The sequence below is a fragment of the Mustela nigripes genome, chromosome 1 (assembly GCF_022355385.1).
Source record: "Mustela nigripes isolate SB6536 chromosome 1, MUSNIG.SB6536, whole genome shotgun sequence".
Classification (NCBI taxonomy): domain Eukaryota; kingdom Metazoa; phylum Chordata; class Mammalia; order Carnivora; family Mustelidae; genus Mustela; species Mustela nigripes.
Window position 1 is genome coordinate 257375709 of NC_081557.1, and position 19387 is coordinate 257395095.

A 19387-nucleotide genomic window follows, 5' to 3' on the forward strand; every position below is an offset into this window, starting at 1 on the left:
ACAGGAAAAATAAAACACAGAGACATGCTGATTTTGGAAACCGAGAGGATATTTGAGATACTTAGGGTTCTATCTTTAATCATTAAATCAATCCAGTTGAAAACTGGGTAGTAACAGGATAAACAGCATGCTTTAAAAAATACTATGAATACCAAATATTTATTGATCCTCATTTTCACTTGGCCCAATGGGCTATAAATGACCCCACCACATATAAACACTCTCTTTACCCCACTCATGCTCTGACATCCTGAACTGAACCACCCTCCTGACTGTACTCAGGCTCCAACACAGGTCTCTGGGCCATTGTAGTTTCCCACCCATAAGGATCTCCAACCTTGCCTGACCCCACCTAAAGGATTTTCGACTCAATTATTCAACAAGATGAAGATCTCTTATTTGATTTTTAAAAACTTGAAGACCTCTATTTGATTTTTAAAAACTTGAGAGCAGAGACTTCATGATAAGCTATCTATATTCTTCCCAGAGCCTTGTCTAGTGTATTATACACCACACAAACACCATTTTCTTATGTTTTTCATATACTAAGTGAGACCACAAACTCAGATTAAAAATGTTTGTCTTTAAAGAAGGTGAAATATACAAGGGTAATGATTATTGAAGACTGACTGCGGTCATGAAAAACAAGAAATTCAGTCAGTATGAGAACTGAGACTAATTTCAACCAGTCTAAGCTTCCCAAATTCTGAACAGCAACCTTCTCAAGAAAGAAGAAATTCATAAAAGAAAGGCAGAGATCACGATGAGAAAAGAGTTTATTAACATGATTGATAATATTATTAATTGCAGATTTTAAATCCATGCCAACATTTATCCAAATAAAACCCTGATCATGGTTTAAAAAAAAATTTAAAAGGAGAATGAGAGGACAAGAAACAGGCTGGAAGAAAATATTTGCAGAAGACATATCTGGTAAGGACTATTATCCAAAATATAGAAACAATGCTTAAAAGTCAACAGTAAGAAAACAAACGAACAACCCAATTAAAAAATAAATGGACTTGGGGCACCTGGGTGGCTCAGTGGGTTAAGCGGCTGCCTTCCGCTCCGGTCGTGATCTCAGGGTCCTGGAATGGAGCCCTGCATCACGCTCTCTGCTCAGCAGGGAACCTGCTTCCTCCTCTCTCTCTCTCTCTCTCTGCCTACCTGTGACGTCTCTCTGTCAAATAAATAAATAAAATCTTTTTAAAAGATAAATAAATAAATGGACCTTACACTTCATGGACCTTACAGATGGGAAATAAGCATATGAAAAGATGTTTCACATCATATTTCATCAAAAGCAAATTAAAACAATGAGGTATCACTCTACCTATTAGAATGACCAAAATCTAGAACACCCAACAACTTCAAATGCGCAACAGAAACTCTCATTTATTTTTTTTTTAAGATTTTTTTTATTTATTAATTTGACAGAGAGAAATCACAAGTAGACAGAGAGGCAGCCAGAGAGAGAGAGAGAGGGAAGCAGGCTCTCGGCCGAGCAGAGAGCCCGATGCGGGACTCGATCCCAGGACTCTGAGATTATGACCTGAGCCGAAGGCAGCGGCTTAACCACTGAGCCACCCAGGCGCCCCTCATTTATTTTTGAATGTAAAAATTCCAAACGTACAGCCACTTTGGAAGAGTTTGGTGGTTTTCACAAAACTAAAGAGACTCTTACCATGACTTAGCTATCATACTGCTTGGTATTTACCCAAGGGAGTTGTCCACACAGCTGTCCACACAACAATCTGCACGCAGATGTTTAGAGCAACTCTACTTCTAACTGCCAAACTTGAAAGCAACCAGATGTCAGGTGAACGGGTAAACTGTGGTATATCCAGACCACGGACTATCATTCAGCACTAAAAGGAAAGAACTATCAAGCCATGAAAAGATACGGTGTAATGTCAAATGAAAGTCAATCTGAAAAGGCTATGTATGTGTGATTCCAACTCGATGACATTCTGGAAAAAGCAAAAACTATGAAGATGGTAAAAAGATGAATGGTTCCAAGAGCTGCGTGGGGAGAAAGGGGTAAATGGACAGAACACAAAGGATATCGGGGCTGTGAAAATCCTGGCTATAGGACACCACATTACATTTTTGTCCAAACGGACAGAATGGACACCACCAGGAGTGAACCCCATGGTACATTATGGACTTTGAGCAATAACGATGTGTCAGTATAGGTTCATCCCGTGTAACAGATGCACCACGCTGGTGGGGGATACTTGACAACAGGGGTGGCTATGCATGGGCGGGAGTAAGGGCGTATGGGAAATCTCTGTAACTTCCTGCCTAATCTTGAGAAGAACCTAAGACTTAAAAAAAAAAAAAAAAGAAGTCCTTTTTTTTTTTTTTTAATAGATTTTATTTATTTATTTGTCAGAGAGAGAGCGAGTGGGAGCGAGCACAGGCAGACAGAGTGGAAGGCAGAGTCAGAGGGAGAAGCAGGCTCCCTGCCGAGCAAGGAGCCCGATGTGGGACTCGATCCCAGGACGCTGGGATCATGACCTGAGCCGAAGGCAGCTGCTTAACCAACTGAGCCACCCAGGCGTCCCAGAAGTCTTTTTTTAAAAGGAACTGTGGACATTTGGTAAATTTTATTCCCCTCCTCTCCCTCCAATGAAAATGGCCTTATTCTCTCTCTCTTTTTTTTTTTAAATTCTACACAATGGAAACAGTGGGCGTGCTCACCTAAAAAGTCCGCTCTCCAGCATCCTTTCACACATCGCCAGGCGCACAAGCCCACATGTATAACTTTACATAAAGGGCAGATCCCTGAGCAAGATTTTCTTAAAGGGGGAGAGAGAAAGTAGGAAATACACTAGGACAGGGACTGATGCGGGTTGTAAACGACACAGGAACCCTAAGCGAAGTGTGAAATACCGAATCGTGACCATCAAGGGAGCCCAGAGACGGAAACAAAAAACGAGTGCCCGCCCCCCCTGAGTCCTTCCCACCTTAAGCGCCTTTTACTTAACAGCCGCCCTCTGGGAAACTTTACCAACAGCAGATCCGTAAGTACAAATAATCTGCTTCTCCAGACCGTCACGTCCAGACTTTGAAGGCGTCCCAACACGTCTACAGACAGAAAATGATTTGAAGGACTAAGACGTAAAGTTAGGCCAAAAAAAAAAAAAAAAAAAAAAAAGTTTAAATCACAAGATTCTCTGAAGAGAAAGATGCCATCGCAACCAAAATTGAAGGAACCCTTGAGGAAACAACACGAAAATGAACTCTGGCTATCGGCATTCGATCAGTGTTCGTCTCAAAGAATTCGCGGGCTTTCCCGCTGAACTCTCCACAAAGCCACAGCACAGGCTAAAGAAACATTTCATTCTCCTCCGCCCCGAGCGCCGGGGCACGGGGAGGCCGAGCTCCCGCTCACCAGAACGGCCGGAGCCTGCACTTACCAGACCCGACGCAGCCATGTTCCCACCCGGCCCCGGGCGTCTGGCGCGGAAGTCCTCGCGGGCCGTGGCTCCGAAGAAGCCAGGCGCTGCCCAGAGTCGCGGGAGGAGCGGTTAGACTGCGCCTCAGGAGCCTGAGGTGGGAGAGCGGCAAAATCGAGGGACCTGCGAGCCGGAAAGCGAGCTACCACCGCCCCTCAGCCATTGGCTCGGCCCCACAGGCACCGCGCCCAGCAAACTCCGCGGTTTGAAACGGTCTGCACATGCGCAAAACGAGACGAGCGACCCAATAGAGAGCCGTTTCGGGCTCTCTCCTTCCCGGGACGCTCCGGCAGTCCCGCCCTTCGCAGCGCCCACCGTAGCCCCGCCCCGTCTTTCCCGTAGCCCCGCCCACCATTTCTCCTAACGCTTGATCCTCCTTTGCTCCCCAGCCAAGCGGAGACTGAGCTTCAAACGAGTTTTACTTAGCTAGACGCCGTCTGGAGAGCGGCCTTTGCCCTTGAACCCAGTGTAAGACGTGTCGACGGTTCTATTATAGAGTAAAAAAATAATACTCGAGTGGATAAGAGGTTGAAATTGCAGAAGTTGTTTGAAGAGGAATATTTTACTGTGCAGACTTGTCAGCCACCTGTAGCCCATCTATGCATCAACTCTGAAAGTAAAAATAATAATATGATGATGATGTATTCTTTTTTCACATATGTGGGTAATATTTTCATGAAGCATTGCCAACAAAATGACCAAGGTGAATATATGTCATTTAAGTATAATGTCCTGAAAGGAGTCCTAATCAGGTGTCTTGAAATCTACTCAGCCATTAGCAATGTCATCTAGGAAAACTTGTGGCACCATTCTGGGTGTTTCCTTAACATAGTTATAGAATGGGAGAGCTAAATTAGATGCTCTGAAAACTTGTCCATTTTATGATTCGATGAAACCGTTCTATTTTTTGTGACTTAATAAAAATTTGCGTGAGAAGTTTAAACAAAATACTGAATCAATCCATTAATCAAGAGTTGAGCTAATAAACTTTTAAAACTTGTCATGATTTAGCAAATTTTATCTCCTGCTAAGGGTTTTTTAATTTATTTTTGGTAGGGAAAAGAGGCTATATATTAACTCTGCAATCAGGCTGGATTCCATTCTGCTCCACAAATTCTATCATAGTGGGCAAGTTAATTAAACTATTTCTTTCTCAAGTCCCTTGTCTGTAAAATGTCTGTAAAACTGCTGAGCTATTGGGTTAATTCCTTTTAATATCTAGGTGAAATGCCTGGAACATACTAAGAATTCAATAAGTAATGCTTGGTATTATTATGGAGTTTTCTACTTGATCTAGCAGAAGTTTTGCCAATCAGACTACATAATATAATTTGATACTGTCACATTTGGAATAGATTATAATAACTATCATTTATTTAGTTCATACTGCATGCCAAGTGTTTTTTTTTTCTTAATTCTCTCCCTGCAGTAACTTATTTAATTCTTAGAACATTCCTGTTAAGAAAAGATGACTAATATCCCCATTTTACTGACAACAGAACTGGGACAGTGTTTAAGGAAACTGCCCCAAATCACACTGCAATTAAAGAACAGAACTGGGGATGAACCCTGGCTTTCTGACTCTAGAACTGAGCACATAATCACTATACACTTTCTACCTCTCAGTGGATATTTTAGCAAGCACGATCACATGTGTAAAATTTCCACATGTAAAATGATTCCACTGGAGACAGTGACTCTCAGAGGTATTTTGAGAAACTTGACATGGTGTAAAATGCTGTTGGTGATGAACTGGTCTGTTCTACAGAGAAAAGGGAGCAGCACCTTTATGAAAACCAAAGTTATGGAGACTCCACCATTCCCAAACAAAATTTTTTAGTTCTCTAGGCATCTGTCCTACTATTTAATAGCTCCACCACTATTTAGTAGTTTTTACCATCTAAAAATAGGGTTGCTCATTAATTAACTAATGTTTATAAAACTCGGATTTGTCATTATGGGCCCTCTGCCCCCCAGAATACATCCAGATGGCTCCTTATGAACTTCTATGGCAACTGACTAAATCTTGAAGTTTTCTATCACAACTACTTAAACTAGATAAGGAGTGTTGTATACGTGTGTGTGTGTGTGTATCAGTCTATGGAAGTATGTATATCAGATGGGTATATGGGAAATAAAGTATTCAGAAATTTAACTTGAAAGGGTACTAGTCACATTTAGTTACTTAGGATTTTATGTAGATAATTTTAAATTGGCAATTGTTAAAATAATTTTAAAGCATATCTTTATTAAAAATGGCACTCTAAAAATGAATTTGTTTTAGAGATTATAACACAATTGATATTAAAATCAAAAATTTTCTTTATTCATAATAAACCCAAGCCAGTTATATGCCATCAACTAGTAAACAAACAAATTGTAGTACATCCATACAGCAGAATATTCCTCAGCTATAAAAACAAACTACTGATACATGCAACAACTCAGATGAATCTGAAAAGCCTTATACTAAGTAAAAGAGGCCAGACATCGAAGACAACCTCCTGTATGATTCCATATATGTGACTACATAAAACTGTACAAATAGAAATTAGACCAGTAGTTGCCCAGAGATGAAGTTGGGGATTAAAGATGCTGACAACAAAGGCCATGAAGGAACTTTTAAGATGGTAAAAATGGTCTATATCTCAATTATAATGGTGGTTGTAATACTCTGGTATTTTTGTCAGAACTCTCAGAACTGTATCAAAACTCTCAGAAAGGACGACTTTTGCTGTAAATCATACCTCAACAAACTTTACTTAAAAAAATTAAGGACATGGGGCGCCTGGGTGGCTCAGTGTGTTAAAGCCTCTGCCTTCAGCTCAGGTCATGGTCTCAGGATCCTGGGATCAAGCCCCACATCGGGCTCTCTGCTCAGCAGGGAGCCTGCTTCCTCCTCTCTCTCTGCCTGCTTCTCTGCCTACTTGTGATCTCTTGCCTGTAAAATGAATAAATAAAATCTTTAAATATATATATTTAAAAAGTAGATAGAGGGGCACCTGGGTGGCTCAGTGGGTTAAGGCCTCTGCCTTCAGGTCCGGTCATGATCCCAGAGTCCTGGGATCAAGCCCCGCATTGGGCTCCTTGGAACCGAAGGCCTGCTGCTCCCTCTCTCTGCCTGCCTCTCTGCCTACTTGTGATCTATGTCTGTCAAATGAATAAACAAAATCTTTTCTTAAAATAAAAAATAAATAAAATAGAGATATAGTTAAAGCAAACATGGCAAAACATTAACAATTGCTGAAACTACATGGTACGTGTAGGTGTTTATTAATACTGCTCTTTTAGCTTCCGTGTATGTTTGAAACTTTTCATAGTAAAATGATAGGGCAAAATGGCATTAATAAAATTGCACGTGTTTCCAGAATTTTTGCAAAAAAAAAATTCTGCAAAAGTCAAAAATGAAAATGTTACCAAATTACTGTAAGAGAATTCTGCAAGAAAAAAAATTACACTCCAAAAATCAAATTTGTAAAAATTAAAGATGTTGCAATTATAACTTAAAATTTACTATAGTGAAGTAAACTTATTTGAATAATTTTGGAGTTTACTTTTTGGAATGTATTTTTTAATATAACATTTCAATTTTTAAAATTCCTAACTGAGAAACATTATTCCTTGTGTTAAGTACATTCTCTTTAAGTATCCTTTTCTGACAAAATCATCCTCAGATAGAAAGGCTCTACTAAGACTCTAATTGCCACATTAATAAAGTGTGTTTGCAATATGCCTGTAGGTGGCAGCAACGTTCACAAAACAAAACAAAACCCCACACAATTTTACTCTGGGTTGGTTTAAAGGTCCCCACAAAGACTGCTGTTTAAAAAGCATAGTGCCAAGTGTTTGACTTGCAATTGAATTCTATTATGTATACATTGTTGCTCTTAACAGAAAAAAACAGGAGTGGTTGGTTGGGTTAAGTAGAGCGGGTTAACCCTGGATCTCAGAGTTGAGAGTTAGAGCCCCACCTTGGGGATAGAATTTACTTACAAAATTTTTTTAAAATCAATAAATAACTAGAGGAACAAAACAAATGCACTATTCTCTGGATCTCTGTTTTGCAACCTATTTTTACTTCTGATCAGCATAATTCTTAAAAAGGAGCTTTTGTCCCTTAAAACACATTTAATTTAGATACACTATCTTGTACACCTGAAACTAATATAACATGTGTCAATCATATTTCAATTAAAAAAAGAAACTAAAAAAAGCACAATTACATTTTCAAAAGCTTGATGATATACTTTCTGCATTAGAATTTTAACCTTGCAAAGACTTCAATTATTCTGGTGGTACTAGGCAAAAATTTAAATAATGAATGTTAATATTTATTGACATGAAAATGTGCTATATACATTATATGAAAAATGCAGTTTATCAAACAGCATGTACTAATCTGATCATATAAATACACACAACTAGAGAAAAAGTGTCCAAAAAGTTGTGGTACCCATCCAAACAATGATCTCCGTAGCTGGTAGAATAGCATGTGATTTTCATTTTCTTCTTTTGCCCAAAGACTTGTTTTTGTTTTTGTTTTTCTAAAGCTTATATGAGTTTTCCATTTATGAGGGAAAAAATAAGATATTATTTTAAGTATTTATAGAGCATGATAGATGTTTGTCAATTCAAGTGCCTGTAGAGTTTCATAAACAATAAAGTGCCCACACTGTAGCTTCCAGGCATTACCTAGTCATAAGAGATGTAAGGGGTGAAAGAAGTAGGAAAATAAACTGCTAGCAAAAGCACGAATCAGAAATGACGTGCTGCTGACACAGAGAAAAACTGTCAGATACTGTAGAGGGCTCATGTTTGCAAAATGGAACTAGATTACGGAGCACCTTCAATGTTAACATAATTTTTCACTTCTTCCCATAGACAGTGCAGAACTGTATAGATAGGGGTCAATTCTGTAGAATAGAATTCATAATAGCTAACTTGGGCCACAAGGGGGCTCTATTAATAATTTATCTGTTTACAAGAATTGTTGGGAGGGATGGAGAAATAATGTATTGGGGGCTTTCAGGAATCATTCCCAAAGACACACTATGGAACTGAACCACCAAAAGCCTGCTGCTGCTACAAACTGAAAACTTGGGAAGCTGATGCTGATGCCACAGCCTTCAGAGCCGTACTGCCACTGTGTCATCAGGAAGTCACTGCAGTTACAAAACACCATGTCTAGGAAGACACAACAAATAAAAAGTCTCCATGAGCAGGAAGCCTCGTTATAGCTTCTACCTCCAGGAACACACCATCCCTATCATGACAGGTATCAGAAAACTGATATTCATGCTTTGACTATCACCATTATGAAACCAGTGATCAGATGTGGGGGCTTCTGATAGTGTTGCCACAGAAAAATCAGATGTCCACTGACCATGCTTCCCTCTAGAAAAAAAAAAAAGCCAAACTTAGAATAAATTCTGATTTCATTCTTCCTTGCTAATATGGAATGCATCCCAGCTCTAGCTGCAGAAAATTCTGGATAGGTAGTTTTCAACTTTCAGCCTCTGTAGTAAAGAATGGCACACTGGAAGGGGCTGGAAACGGATATTGAGCACCAATCTACCTTATCCCATAAAATAGCAGTAGTGGATTTTAAATGAAGCCAAAAGGGAAAAAAAAATGTAGAACTAACCTTTCTGTATATTGAGCTTGGCGTGGTTAAAACCGAATTCATTATTGTTCTTAACCGCCCCCCCTAGACCATCATCATATCTGGAGATTTGAATTGTTGTTCTTTTTTTTAAAAGATTTTTTATTTATTTATTTGACAGGCAGAGATCACAAGTAGGCAGAGAGGCAGACAGGGAGAGGAAACAGGCTCTCCACCCAGCAAAGAGTCCAATGTGGGGCTCAATCCCAGGACCCTGGGCTCATGACCTGAGCCGAAGGCAGCGGCTTTAACCCACTGAGCCACCCAGGCACCCTGAGATTTGAGGTTTTTTAAAGCTACCATTGTGTTATTACTCAAGTCATTTAGAAACCAGTGTGTTTACTAAATCTATGTGACATCTAAGAAATGTTTCCCAGTAATATGAGTTACACCCTACACTACAAAAATAGAACATATAACTAGAAAAACTCTTATATCTTAGATATAAGATATACATCTTAGATGCAACACTTTGTGCTAAAAATTGTTAGCAAATCAAACCACTCTGACAGAGCTATTAATATCACTTCTTCAACAGCGATTCCTACCCCCCCCTTTTTTTCTGGTTCCAAAAGACCTAGTAAAAATATTTTTTTGAATAATAATGACTCCCCATGGCACAAAGTATTCCACATAGTTGTTAAAATTAAGGCTGTATTCTTCAGTTATTGATTGTAAACACAAATGTATTCAGTTCAAACATCTCCAAAATTTACTGCAATGAATTGTGATGAAAATGGCAAAAGGCAGCAATAAACATTAAGTAAAACAAATCAGAAATCTGGAGGTACAGAGGACGTTTGGGGGGCTCCTATAAAGACTTACTGATTGAATCATTTCTAATAAGTGGATGATAAAGTACTTTAGAGAACCTTAACTGTTGTAAAAATGTGCATTCATTTGAATTGCATTATAACATAAATGTCTCCAAAGAGCACAGAGATTTTGGTGTTATATGAGTTAATCTTATACTCCAATCAAACTTGCTACATTGTATTAGCCACCTATGTGACGTATAACAAACTCTTGTGGCACAGTTACTGATGATGGCTATAATAATTGCACTTAGTGAGGGTGTAGTATTTTGATGGTACCATGATCTACATGGCAACAAAAGAATCCTATGTCAACCAGTGTTTACACATATCAGAAAAAAAGAAGCTTCTGCACAGCAGAGGCTAAAAACTCCCAAATTAGAATTAGATTTTCTAGCTAGAAGTTACTCATTTAATAAATGGTTACTGCAACCTATTTCTTATCAACTTCAATTTCAACACAATCCCTATATTTGAAAAACTCAGTTTCCTGTTGATACAGAATATATACCAATCACTAAAATACAACAGAACAAATATTGTAATAAAAAATCTGTAAGGTGCCATGGAATGCAGGAGGAGAGCAATAAACTTTCTCCCTGGAGATGAAGAAGGCTTCAGGAAATTAGGGAATCTTAGCAGACAAGGATATATTCAATGGAAGCCTTGAAGGATGGGTAGGAAGTGTCATTTTTAACAAGGAGAAGAGCATGCAAACAAGATATATAGTGATTGGAAAGTTATGGTGAGATGGGAGATATCATGAAATATTGAGAGAATTGGGAGTAACTGAAGTTCCTAGAGCACATTGTTTGGTGTTCAATATATAGTGTTGAACGACAAAATGAACGAATGACTCTCAAAAGCACATTCATCGAAGTGTTTTAAGCAGGGGAGTGACTTGATTAGACTGCATTTTAAATGAATCAGAGAAGAAAAGTGTGAAAAGTAGACGACTGAGAAACCTACTGCAGTTCTGTAGACAAGAAGAAAAAGAAGCTGTGAGCCCAGGTAAGTTAGATGGTTTGGTCAAGGGCTCAGAGATGGTTAATAGCAAAATTGGCTTTTCTCTCTCTTTTCTTTTTTCTACTTTTTCTACTATGATACTTTTTTTTTTACTTTTTCTACTATGACTACTACTTTTTCTGCTATGATTCTTTACGTACAAATCCATTATTCACCACCTAGAATCTGAGGTCTCTCTAAGAGCATTTCCATTATAACGATGCAGTTGTACTATGATGTTGGAAACTACAGACAGGTCTAACTGGCTAATCATGTTTCAGCAGGAGTTTTGCCAGCTTGGAGTTGTTTTTTTCAGGAGACACAATTTGAACATTGGTATATCAACAATTACTATAACTTGCAAATCACAAACCAAAGTAACTTAAGTGGATAAGCCCATTTTTCTTTAATTTTGTTTAACTTTTAAAGGTAGGAGAGACATAATTAACTAGATGATTATTTCTCAGAAATATTGCTATGTTTGCATTTCTCAGAGGCATTCTTTTCTCCCATGAAACACTCTGGCCTTAACGCCAGTGACTGCTTTTCTCCTATTCAGCTACTGCTAGCTCACAGCATCCTGCCTCCCTCCCCTTTCTCAGTTCTCAGCCCTCCTATCCTTTCCTCCCTGTTACTCCAGCTCCCAGCTCCCAAAAGGTGGATTAGGTCATTTATCAAAATCAAGAGGTTTTTCCTTTGTCAATCAATTCATTTTCCTATTACATTGAAATTAAAAAATAGCATGGCTTTGTCTCAAAAAAAAATAAGCTGGACTTATATTTTATCGTTAGAAGGTTTGGTAATACTAGGAAGCAGGTCTTGACTTAATATAAAAGCAAAGGAGTAATTTTAAATCTTCAATATCGCCCTCGGCGCACAAGGACGACAAGACGCCCTGGTTCGGATGCATCTTCTCTTTCTTCTCTCTCTTTATTTCCGCAAGTCTACACACTTATATACGCTTACATGACCAATCAGCGAGCAGGGTACAGGAGGGAGCGAATCAGGCTGTGCACCTAAATGAACAACTTCGCTAGCAACCAATGCTGTTTACTTCCTCTTTGGGCTTTCTGCTTAGTCTCACGAGGCAATCCTAACCTGGCAACTAGCCAGGCGCCATCTTTTAATGGCGGAGGCTGCCCTGGCCAAGGGCCTGCCTCCGACACTTCAACCCTGAATTTCTGTTTCAATCTATTTTCATTTTGATGATGCATTTAACACTCTCCTCTAGTTTACAAATAATTGGTCTGTACTGTGATACCGCACTTTGTAGACAATTTGGCTGCACACATCTATAGATGCCTACCCAATGGATACCCGTACTGGTGGGGGGAAACCATGTGATGTCTCCACTAGGAAAGGAAGAAGAGACTGGAGATTCCTGCCTTATTTTGAGTTCCAGAAATCAGCTGGTCTAGCTGGAGGGAATGCTCAAACCTGATCTATACTAAATCTAGAGTAGATCTGAAATACAGAAGGTGAAATAAGAAATGGTGGAACTTCTCAGGATCCTTGCAAAACATACCAGTGTTCCACCCACTGTTCCCTTCTCCCATCATTTCTTGCACAGTGCTGAGCCAAATCCGGTCTCTCCCAGACCCTTTTTCACATGCAAAGACTGAATGAATTTTGGACCCAGGGTGGCTCTCTAAATCACACGAGATAATTGTACAGACCCCATCTGTGCATCATAGCATCAGTGACCCACAACTCAGAAAGCATAAAAGAAGAAAATTAAAGTGTGAAATATTATAGTTTTCTCTGCCAAACACATTTTGCCCCACAAACTCAAAATTTTAACTGACAAAATATAAAAAATCCCATGTTCCCATACCTGTGGTTTGTATTTAGAGGAATCAAAATGGGCATAGGATAAGGAACTCCATAAAAAAAAAAAAAATGTAAGCAAGCTCAGTCATTATAGATTAACAACACAAAAAGTAGTAATAAAATTATCCTGTTAAGTGATTTTTAATCAAGTGGAGTTAACTCAATTCTTGTCTTCTGGGGATGAAAATGGAAAGCAATAAACAAAAAAGGTGGAAGAAAACAGTGTGACCTTGATGACTCCTCCAAAGTCCATAATGACCACACTGGTTCTTTTCATCCCCTGGTGACATTAATCTTCTGTTTATTTTGCTACTGTAATCCTATTCTAAGTTTACCAGAAGCTGCCCTTTCAAAGTTGGTCTATGCCTGCTCTTTCTCACCTTATGAAAAGTAAAGGAAAAAAAAAGTGTTTGTGTGCGTGTGTGTGTGTGTGTATGTGTGTGTGTGTGTGTGTGTGTACTGTTGGTGGTTAAATATCGAGTTGGGACTTCCTCTTTGAACAGTTGCTTTTTCCTCTCACACAGGAGATCTCATTTTGAGACTGGATAGAGCTGAAATCAAACGACATACTGAGAGGGTATGATGGCTAAGAATCCCCCGAAACCAGCCCCTCGCAGGATCTTCCAAGAAAGGTTAAAGATTACTGCTCTACCTTTGTATTTTGAAGGGTTTTTGTTAGTCAAGAGGTCAGAATACCAGGTAAGTCCATAGATGATAACGTTAAACTAGCGGTTTCTGTCTTAATATAAAAGTTATTTCATGGGGCGCCTGGGTGGCTCAGTGGGTTAAGCCGCTGCCTTCGGCTCAGGTCATGATCTCAGGGTCCTGGGATCGAGTCCCGCATCGGGCTCTCTGCTCAGCGGGGGGCCTGCTTCCCTTCCTCTCTCTCTGTGATCTCTTCCCTTCCTCTCTCCTACTGTGATCTCTCTCTGTCAAATAAATAAATAAAATCTTTTAAAAAAAAGTTATTTCATGGTGATTTGATATGATGTGACAAGGTCCTCCTTGTTTCTGTTGCGATTAAACCTTCTTCCTTGAGCTAAGAAATATGATGTCAATTTTGCATAATTTAAAGTCAATGTATGGCTTGAACACATACATACATATATATTTGTGTTATATGTAATATAACGTTCTAGTGTTGTTACTAATGTAAAAAAAATTCAATAAAAGCCACATTTCCAAAGAATTTATTTAAATATTACAGATTTCAGCTTAGAAGTTAAAATGTTTCCTGTATTTTTTAAAAATATTTTATTTATTTATTTGACAGACAGAGACACAAGTAGGCAGAGAGGCAGGCAAAAAGAGAAAGGGAAGCAGGCTTCCCGCTTCGCAGAGAGCCCCATGCGGGGCTCGATCCCAAGACCCCGGGATCATGACCCGAGCCGAAGGCAGAGGCCCCAACCCAGTGAGCCACCCAGGCACCCCTGTTTCCTGTATTTTTTCTGCAACTTTCTAGTATGCTTCCACAATGATGTGTACCATTAAGATAACAAATTATGTCTGAAGCTAAGCTGTGTGCTTCTACTCTCAGTTATTTGAAGTTTACAAATAATGATAACATTATTTTTAATAGTTAACTTTTGTAAAAAAATTATGAAAATGATTAGCCGATACTATTAGCATTTTGCATAGTTCTATATTCTAAAAACATTAACATAGTGACTTGAAAAGCTAATATGTAGGTACAGTATGGGTAACATGTAAACTAAGCAACATAAATACATATACTCTAAGAAAATGCAGAAAGCATTTCATATTTTTAAAATGTAAAAATAAAAACTTATAATTAGTTAAAATTAGTTTTTATAATACTAATTATGGAGATTTGAAATTAAAGAAATAAACATGAAAGTCCTTGTTACTAACAAAAAGCAAAATAATTAAGTTAGGTCAAATTTTATGAAATTTTAATAGCAACAAAGTAGAAAAAATTAAGTGTTTCAAGGAATGTCATAAGAAATATAATGGTAATACGATATATTTTCTGAAGAGTTATTAACAGAAAAATTGTGTGTGTGAAAATATCTATAATAGCATATTCAGGGTTTTTTGCAAAGACATGGTAGTTTACATTCTGTTATGGGTGTTAAACATGTATTAATAAATTTGGCAGCTACATTAGAATATTTTTCCCTTCTTTATGCTTTCAAAGTGAATTCTATCTTGTTACAACAGGTTAGCCACATTGTTACACTTTGCCAGGAAACTGGATTTGGGAAAGCAAAACTTCTAATTTGTAATTTAAATTTGGTTATTCATTAAATATCTATCAAAGTATTTATAATAACTGTTCTAAAGGGTTTTTAAAAATATTTAAAGAAGGCATTCCACTGGTATGGTTAATAGAAAAAGGATTTTAGGGATGCCTGGGTGGCTCAGTGGGTTAAGCCGCTGCCTTCGGCTCAGGTCATGATCCCAGCATCCTAGGATCGAGTCCCACATCGGGCTCCTTGCTTGGCAGGGAGCCTGCTTCTCCCTCTCCCTCTGTCTGCCATTCTGTCCGCCTGTGCTCGCTCTCTCTCCCTCTCTCTCTGACAAATAAATAAATAAAATATTTTTTAAAAAAAGAAAAGAAAAAGGATTTTAGAGTCAGTAAAATATGTCTTTACCTAATGGTTTTGCCACTTAAACAGCTTGTGATCTTGTACAATTTATTCTATCTCCTTGAAATTCAATTTTCTCAAACTATAAAATGGGAAAAATACAACTTGCCACACAAGGTAATATGTTTGGGGCACAACAGGTGCTCAATTAATTTATTCATTCAGGCAGCATTTATTGTATGTCTCCTCTGCACCAAGCATCATACTGATTTCTACAGAACATAAACAACATAAAGACCTTACTTTCCAGAGGCTTAGTTCATGGTTAGGAGGGATGACTCCATGACCTCATTGCTACTCTGCCTGTTCTTAGTATGCTTTGAAATGGAAAGACTAAAGTATAGGTATAAATATTTCTGATGAAATTGGGTTGTGTTTCCACTTGAATTCATAGCAACATATCTTTTACTTGTGTGTCAAGGAGAAGAGACAAGAGGACAACAATAATGTCGACTTACAGGGTGGTTTCAAGGATTAAAGAGATGTATAAAATACCTGGTTTACACTAAAGATTAGATTCATTCTCCTTCCATTTCATTGTCAAATTTTTCTTAACATAACATACTAATATCAGTTTTAAGTCTGTAAGTACAGTTGACCCTTAAACAGCATGGGTTTGAACTGCACAGGTCCAATCCACTTACACTTAGATTTTTTAAAAAATATTTTATTTATTTATTTGACAGAAATCACAAGTAGGCAGAAAGAGGGAGAAGCAGGCTCCCTGCTGAGAAGAGAGCCCCATGTAGGACTCGATCCCAGGACCCTGAGATCATGACCTGAGTCAAAGGCAGAGGTTTAACCCACTGAGCCACCCTGGCGCCCAACATTTTCTTTTCTCTAGCTTATTTTATTATAAGGACAAAGTATATAATACATATAACATATAAAGTATGTGTTAAATGACTATTTATGTTACTGGCAAGGTCTCTGGCCAACAGTGGGCATTTGAAGTTAAATTTTTGTGGAGTCACAAGTGGTACACAATTTTCAACTGTGCAGGAGGGTCAGCATCCCTGATCTTCCCTGCGTTGTTCAAGGGTCAACTGTTAATATGGCTCAAAGGAGAGCCACAGGACTAGAGTACTAGAAAACAAAAGCTGAGAGAAAAAGCTAAGGTGGGCAAGCAGAAGTAAAGTGCCAGGGAAGCTTTGAAAGTGAGGGTGAGTCAGGGGTAATAAAAGGTTATCTTCAAAGAAAATGGGTTCGAAGAAGTTGGGGAGCTCTGCAGAGCATTCAGCTGGGGTCTTTGCTGAAGGAATTCAAAACATTTAACTAGAGAAAATATAACCGAGGAGTAACCTAGTCTTTAAGGAGATCACACATTTAGAGGTGTTTCTTAGCTGTTTGGTGACAGGGGCACTTTTAAGAATTTTAAGGAGGGGGGCTCCTGGGTGGCTCATAGGTTAAGCCGCTGCCTTCGGCTCAGGTCATGATCTCAGGGTTCTGGGATCCAGTCCCACATCAAGCTCTCTGCTCAGCAGGGAGCCTGCTTCATCCTCTCTCTCTCTGCCTGCCTCTCTGCCTACTTGTGATCTCTGTCTGTCAAATAAATAAATAAAATCTTAAAAAAAAAAAAAAAAAGAATTTAAGGAGGGGCACCTGAGTGGCTCAGTGAGTTAAAGCCTCTGCCTTGGGCTTGGGTCATGATCCCAGGGTCCTGGGATCGAGTCCCACATCGGGCTCTCTGCTCAGTGGGGAGCCTGCTTCCCGGCTCTCTCTGCCTGCCTCTCTGCCTACTTGTGATTTCTGTCTGTCAAATAAATAAATAAATCTTAAAAAAAAAAATTTAAGGAACTTTGCCCCTAGGAAAAGGTGCCAACAAATACCATTTTATTTTTATTTTTTTTTTCAAATACCATTTTAAATGCAATTTCAGGAAGTCCTTGGATTCCAGGTCAAGAACCCATTAAAAATAGATAATTTCATGGAAAAGAGAATGTGGGAAGACTTACTTAAGCCACCCTAGAATTTTGGATTGATCAGGAAGATTTATTTGATAATAAGAGGTATTAAGTGCCACGGCAGGACTCCAACGTAAACACAGTTCTTGCAAATGGGGAAAGTTCTCATTTTTCTGGAACTGCTTGAAAATAAGAGAAAGCTTGGGCAATAGCTCATCGTTTATTCAGTCTGTGATATGCTTAAATTAAAAACAGTGTGGGGGCGCCTGGGTGGCTCAGTGGGTTAAAGCCTCTGCTTTCTGCTCAGGTCATGATCTCTTGGTCCTGGGATCGAGTCCCACATTGGGTTCTCTGCTCAGCAGGGAGCCTGCTTCCCCTCTCTCTCTCTGGCTGCCTCTCTGCCTACCTGTGATCTCTGTCTGTCAAATAAATAAATAAAATCTTTAGAAAAAAAAAAAAAACAGTGCGTATACTATATCTTATCAGCCTGAATATAAGAATGTGTTCAATGTATTTCATTCAAAATTGTGTTATTCAAAATTAATTTTTAAAATACTTACATATCTATGATATGTATAGATACATACCGAAGGTATTGATTATTGAGATTGATATTTATAGATGACTCAGATTATACTGATAAGAGCTTATCAGAAACTAAATCAGGACTATGATCTCAGCATTCTGAATACAAGTTTGATCTGTTTGTGGCTGTGGTTGGAGTCCACAGGACCTACAGCTGTTTGTAATCTTTCTTTTCCTCCAGGCTGCCTTGACTATCAACTCAGTGCCTTTGTTCTTGCTTCTAACTGTACTTAATAAACCCTCTTTAATCCTTTCCATGAATCTGTGTGTTTGTTTACCAGTAAAACTCTTTTTTTTTTAAGATTTTATTTAGAGCTGGGAAATGAGCAGAGGAGGCGAGAGAGGCACAAGGAGACTCTGTGCTAAGCACGGAGTCCTACACAGGGCTCCATCCCAAGACGCTGAGGTCACGATCTGAGCCGAAACCAAGAGTCAGACACTTAACCAACTGAGCCAGCCAGGCGCCTCAATCAGTAAAACTCTTATTTTTCCCTGATTATTTCTACTCAGTTCATATCATTCTCTCATGGCTGAACACCTCTGTAATTTTTCTTAGAAGCACAGATGGATGTCTGTCTGTACATACAGAAAAAACTCAATAAACTTTGGCTGTGAGTGATTTTAGTTTTTCTATCTATAGTAGGTTAATACTCATGAGGCTAATTAAGAAGATGAACAGAGTGGTACACTTTGACTTGAGGGGTTTCAATTGCTTTTCTTTTCCTCCAAGTTTAGATCTGATCTTAGATGTCATTCTCCAGTAAAACGATACAACCTGTTGTTAAGTTCTCCAGCTACAATGCCTGCATTCTGATACCTTCCCAGTCTCCATCACCCACATCCCAGTCCCAAAACACAGTGTAGCTTTGGCCGGCTGCTCATGTTGCAGAGGCTTAGCACTAGAGCAGAATGTGAATGCCTTGAGAGAAGATACAATTTAAAAAAAGAAGCTCCTGTCCTCAAATTTGAATTGTTTTCCTACTCCTCAAAAGTCAAACCTGAGGAAATTCAAGTATTTTTCAACACAGTGACTAGATGCTCTCATGGTTTTTACAGAACATCTGCCTGATCATAGAGATACTAGCATATTAGATATTAGCATAGATATTAGATATTAGCATAGATATTAGATATTAGCATAGAGATATTAGCAACTTCTCAAGCCAAACATCTTTTTTTTTTAAAAGATTTTTATTTATTTATTTGACAGAGAGAGATCACAAGTAGGCAGAGACTCAGGCAGAGAGACGGAAGGGGTAGCAGGCTCCCTGCTGAGCAGAGAACCCGATGCAGGGCTTGATCCCAGGACCCTGGAGTCATGACCTGAGCTGAAGGCAGAGGCCTCAACCCACTGAGCCACCCAGGCGCCTCTCCTATGCCCCTTTGAATGAGTCTTTGTTAATTTGTTCTTGGCACAGGAGGCATTACATTATAGCCAGCTGTCAATTAGGAAGTAGGAGGGAGTGGATGGGGCGCCTGGGTGGCTCAGTGGGTTATGCCACTGCCTTCGGCTCAG

At 38.9% G+C, this 19387-nt stretch overlaps 2 protein-coding genes across 5 annotated transcripts in view; one reads left to right on the plus strand and one right to left on the minus strand.

Annotated features, from left to right (window-relative positions):
- Nucleotides 1–3697, minus strand: part of CENPC (centromere protein C) — a 111981-nt gene extending 108284 nt beyond the window's left edge. Inside the window, exons 1-2 of one of the 3 annotated variants that reach the window (XM_059384757.1) lie at nucleotides 3423–3697; nucleotides 2970–3090 (exon numbers count right to left, since the gene is read on the minus strand). Coding sequence is in view for 1 of the 3 variants with exons in the window: in XM_059384741.1 (XP_059240724.1) it covers nucleotides 3423–3440 (18 nt within the window). In the remaining 2 variants the exon portion in view is untranslated. The remainder of the gene's footprint in view (nucleotides 1–2969; nucleotides 3091–3422) is intronic. The other 2 variants (XM_059384747.1, XM_059384741.1) reach the window with 2 other exon arrangements.
- A 9569-nt stretch (nucleotides 3698–13266) lies between these two features.
- STAP1 (signal transducing adaptor family member 1) overlaps nucleotides 13267–19387 on the plus strand; it is a 32963-nt gene continuing 26842 nt past the window's right edge. For both annotated transcript variants that reach the window (XM_059396576.1, XM_059396583.1), the window contains exon 1: nucleotides 13267–13472. In XM_059396576.1, the coding sequence (XP_059252559.1) occupies nucleotides 13353–13472 (120 nt within the window). In that variant the 5' untranslated portion in view covers nucleotides 13267–13352. The remainder of the gene's footprint in view (nucleotides 13473–19387) is intronic.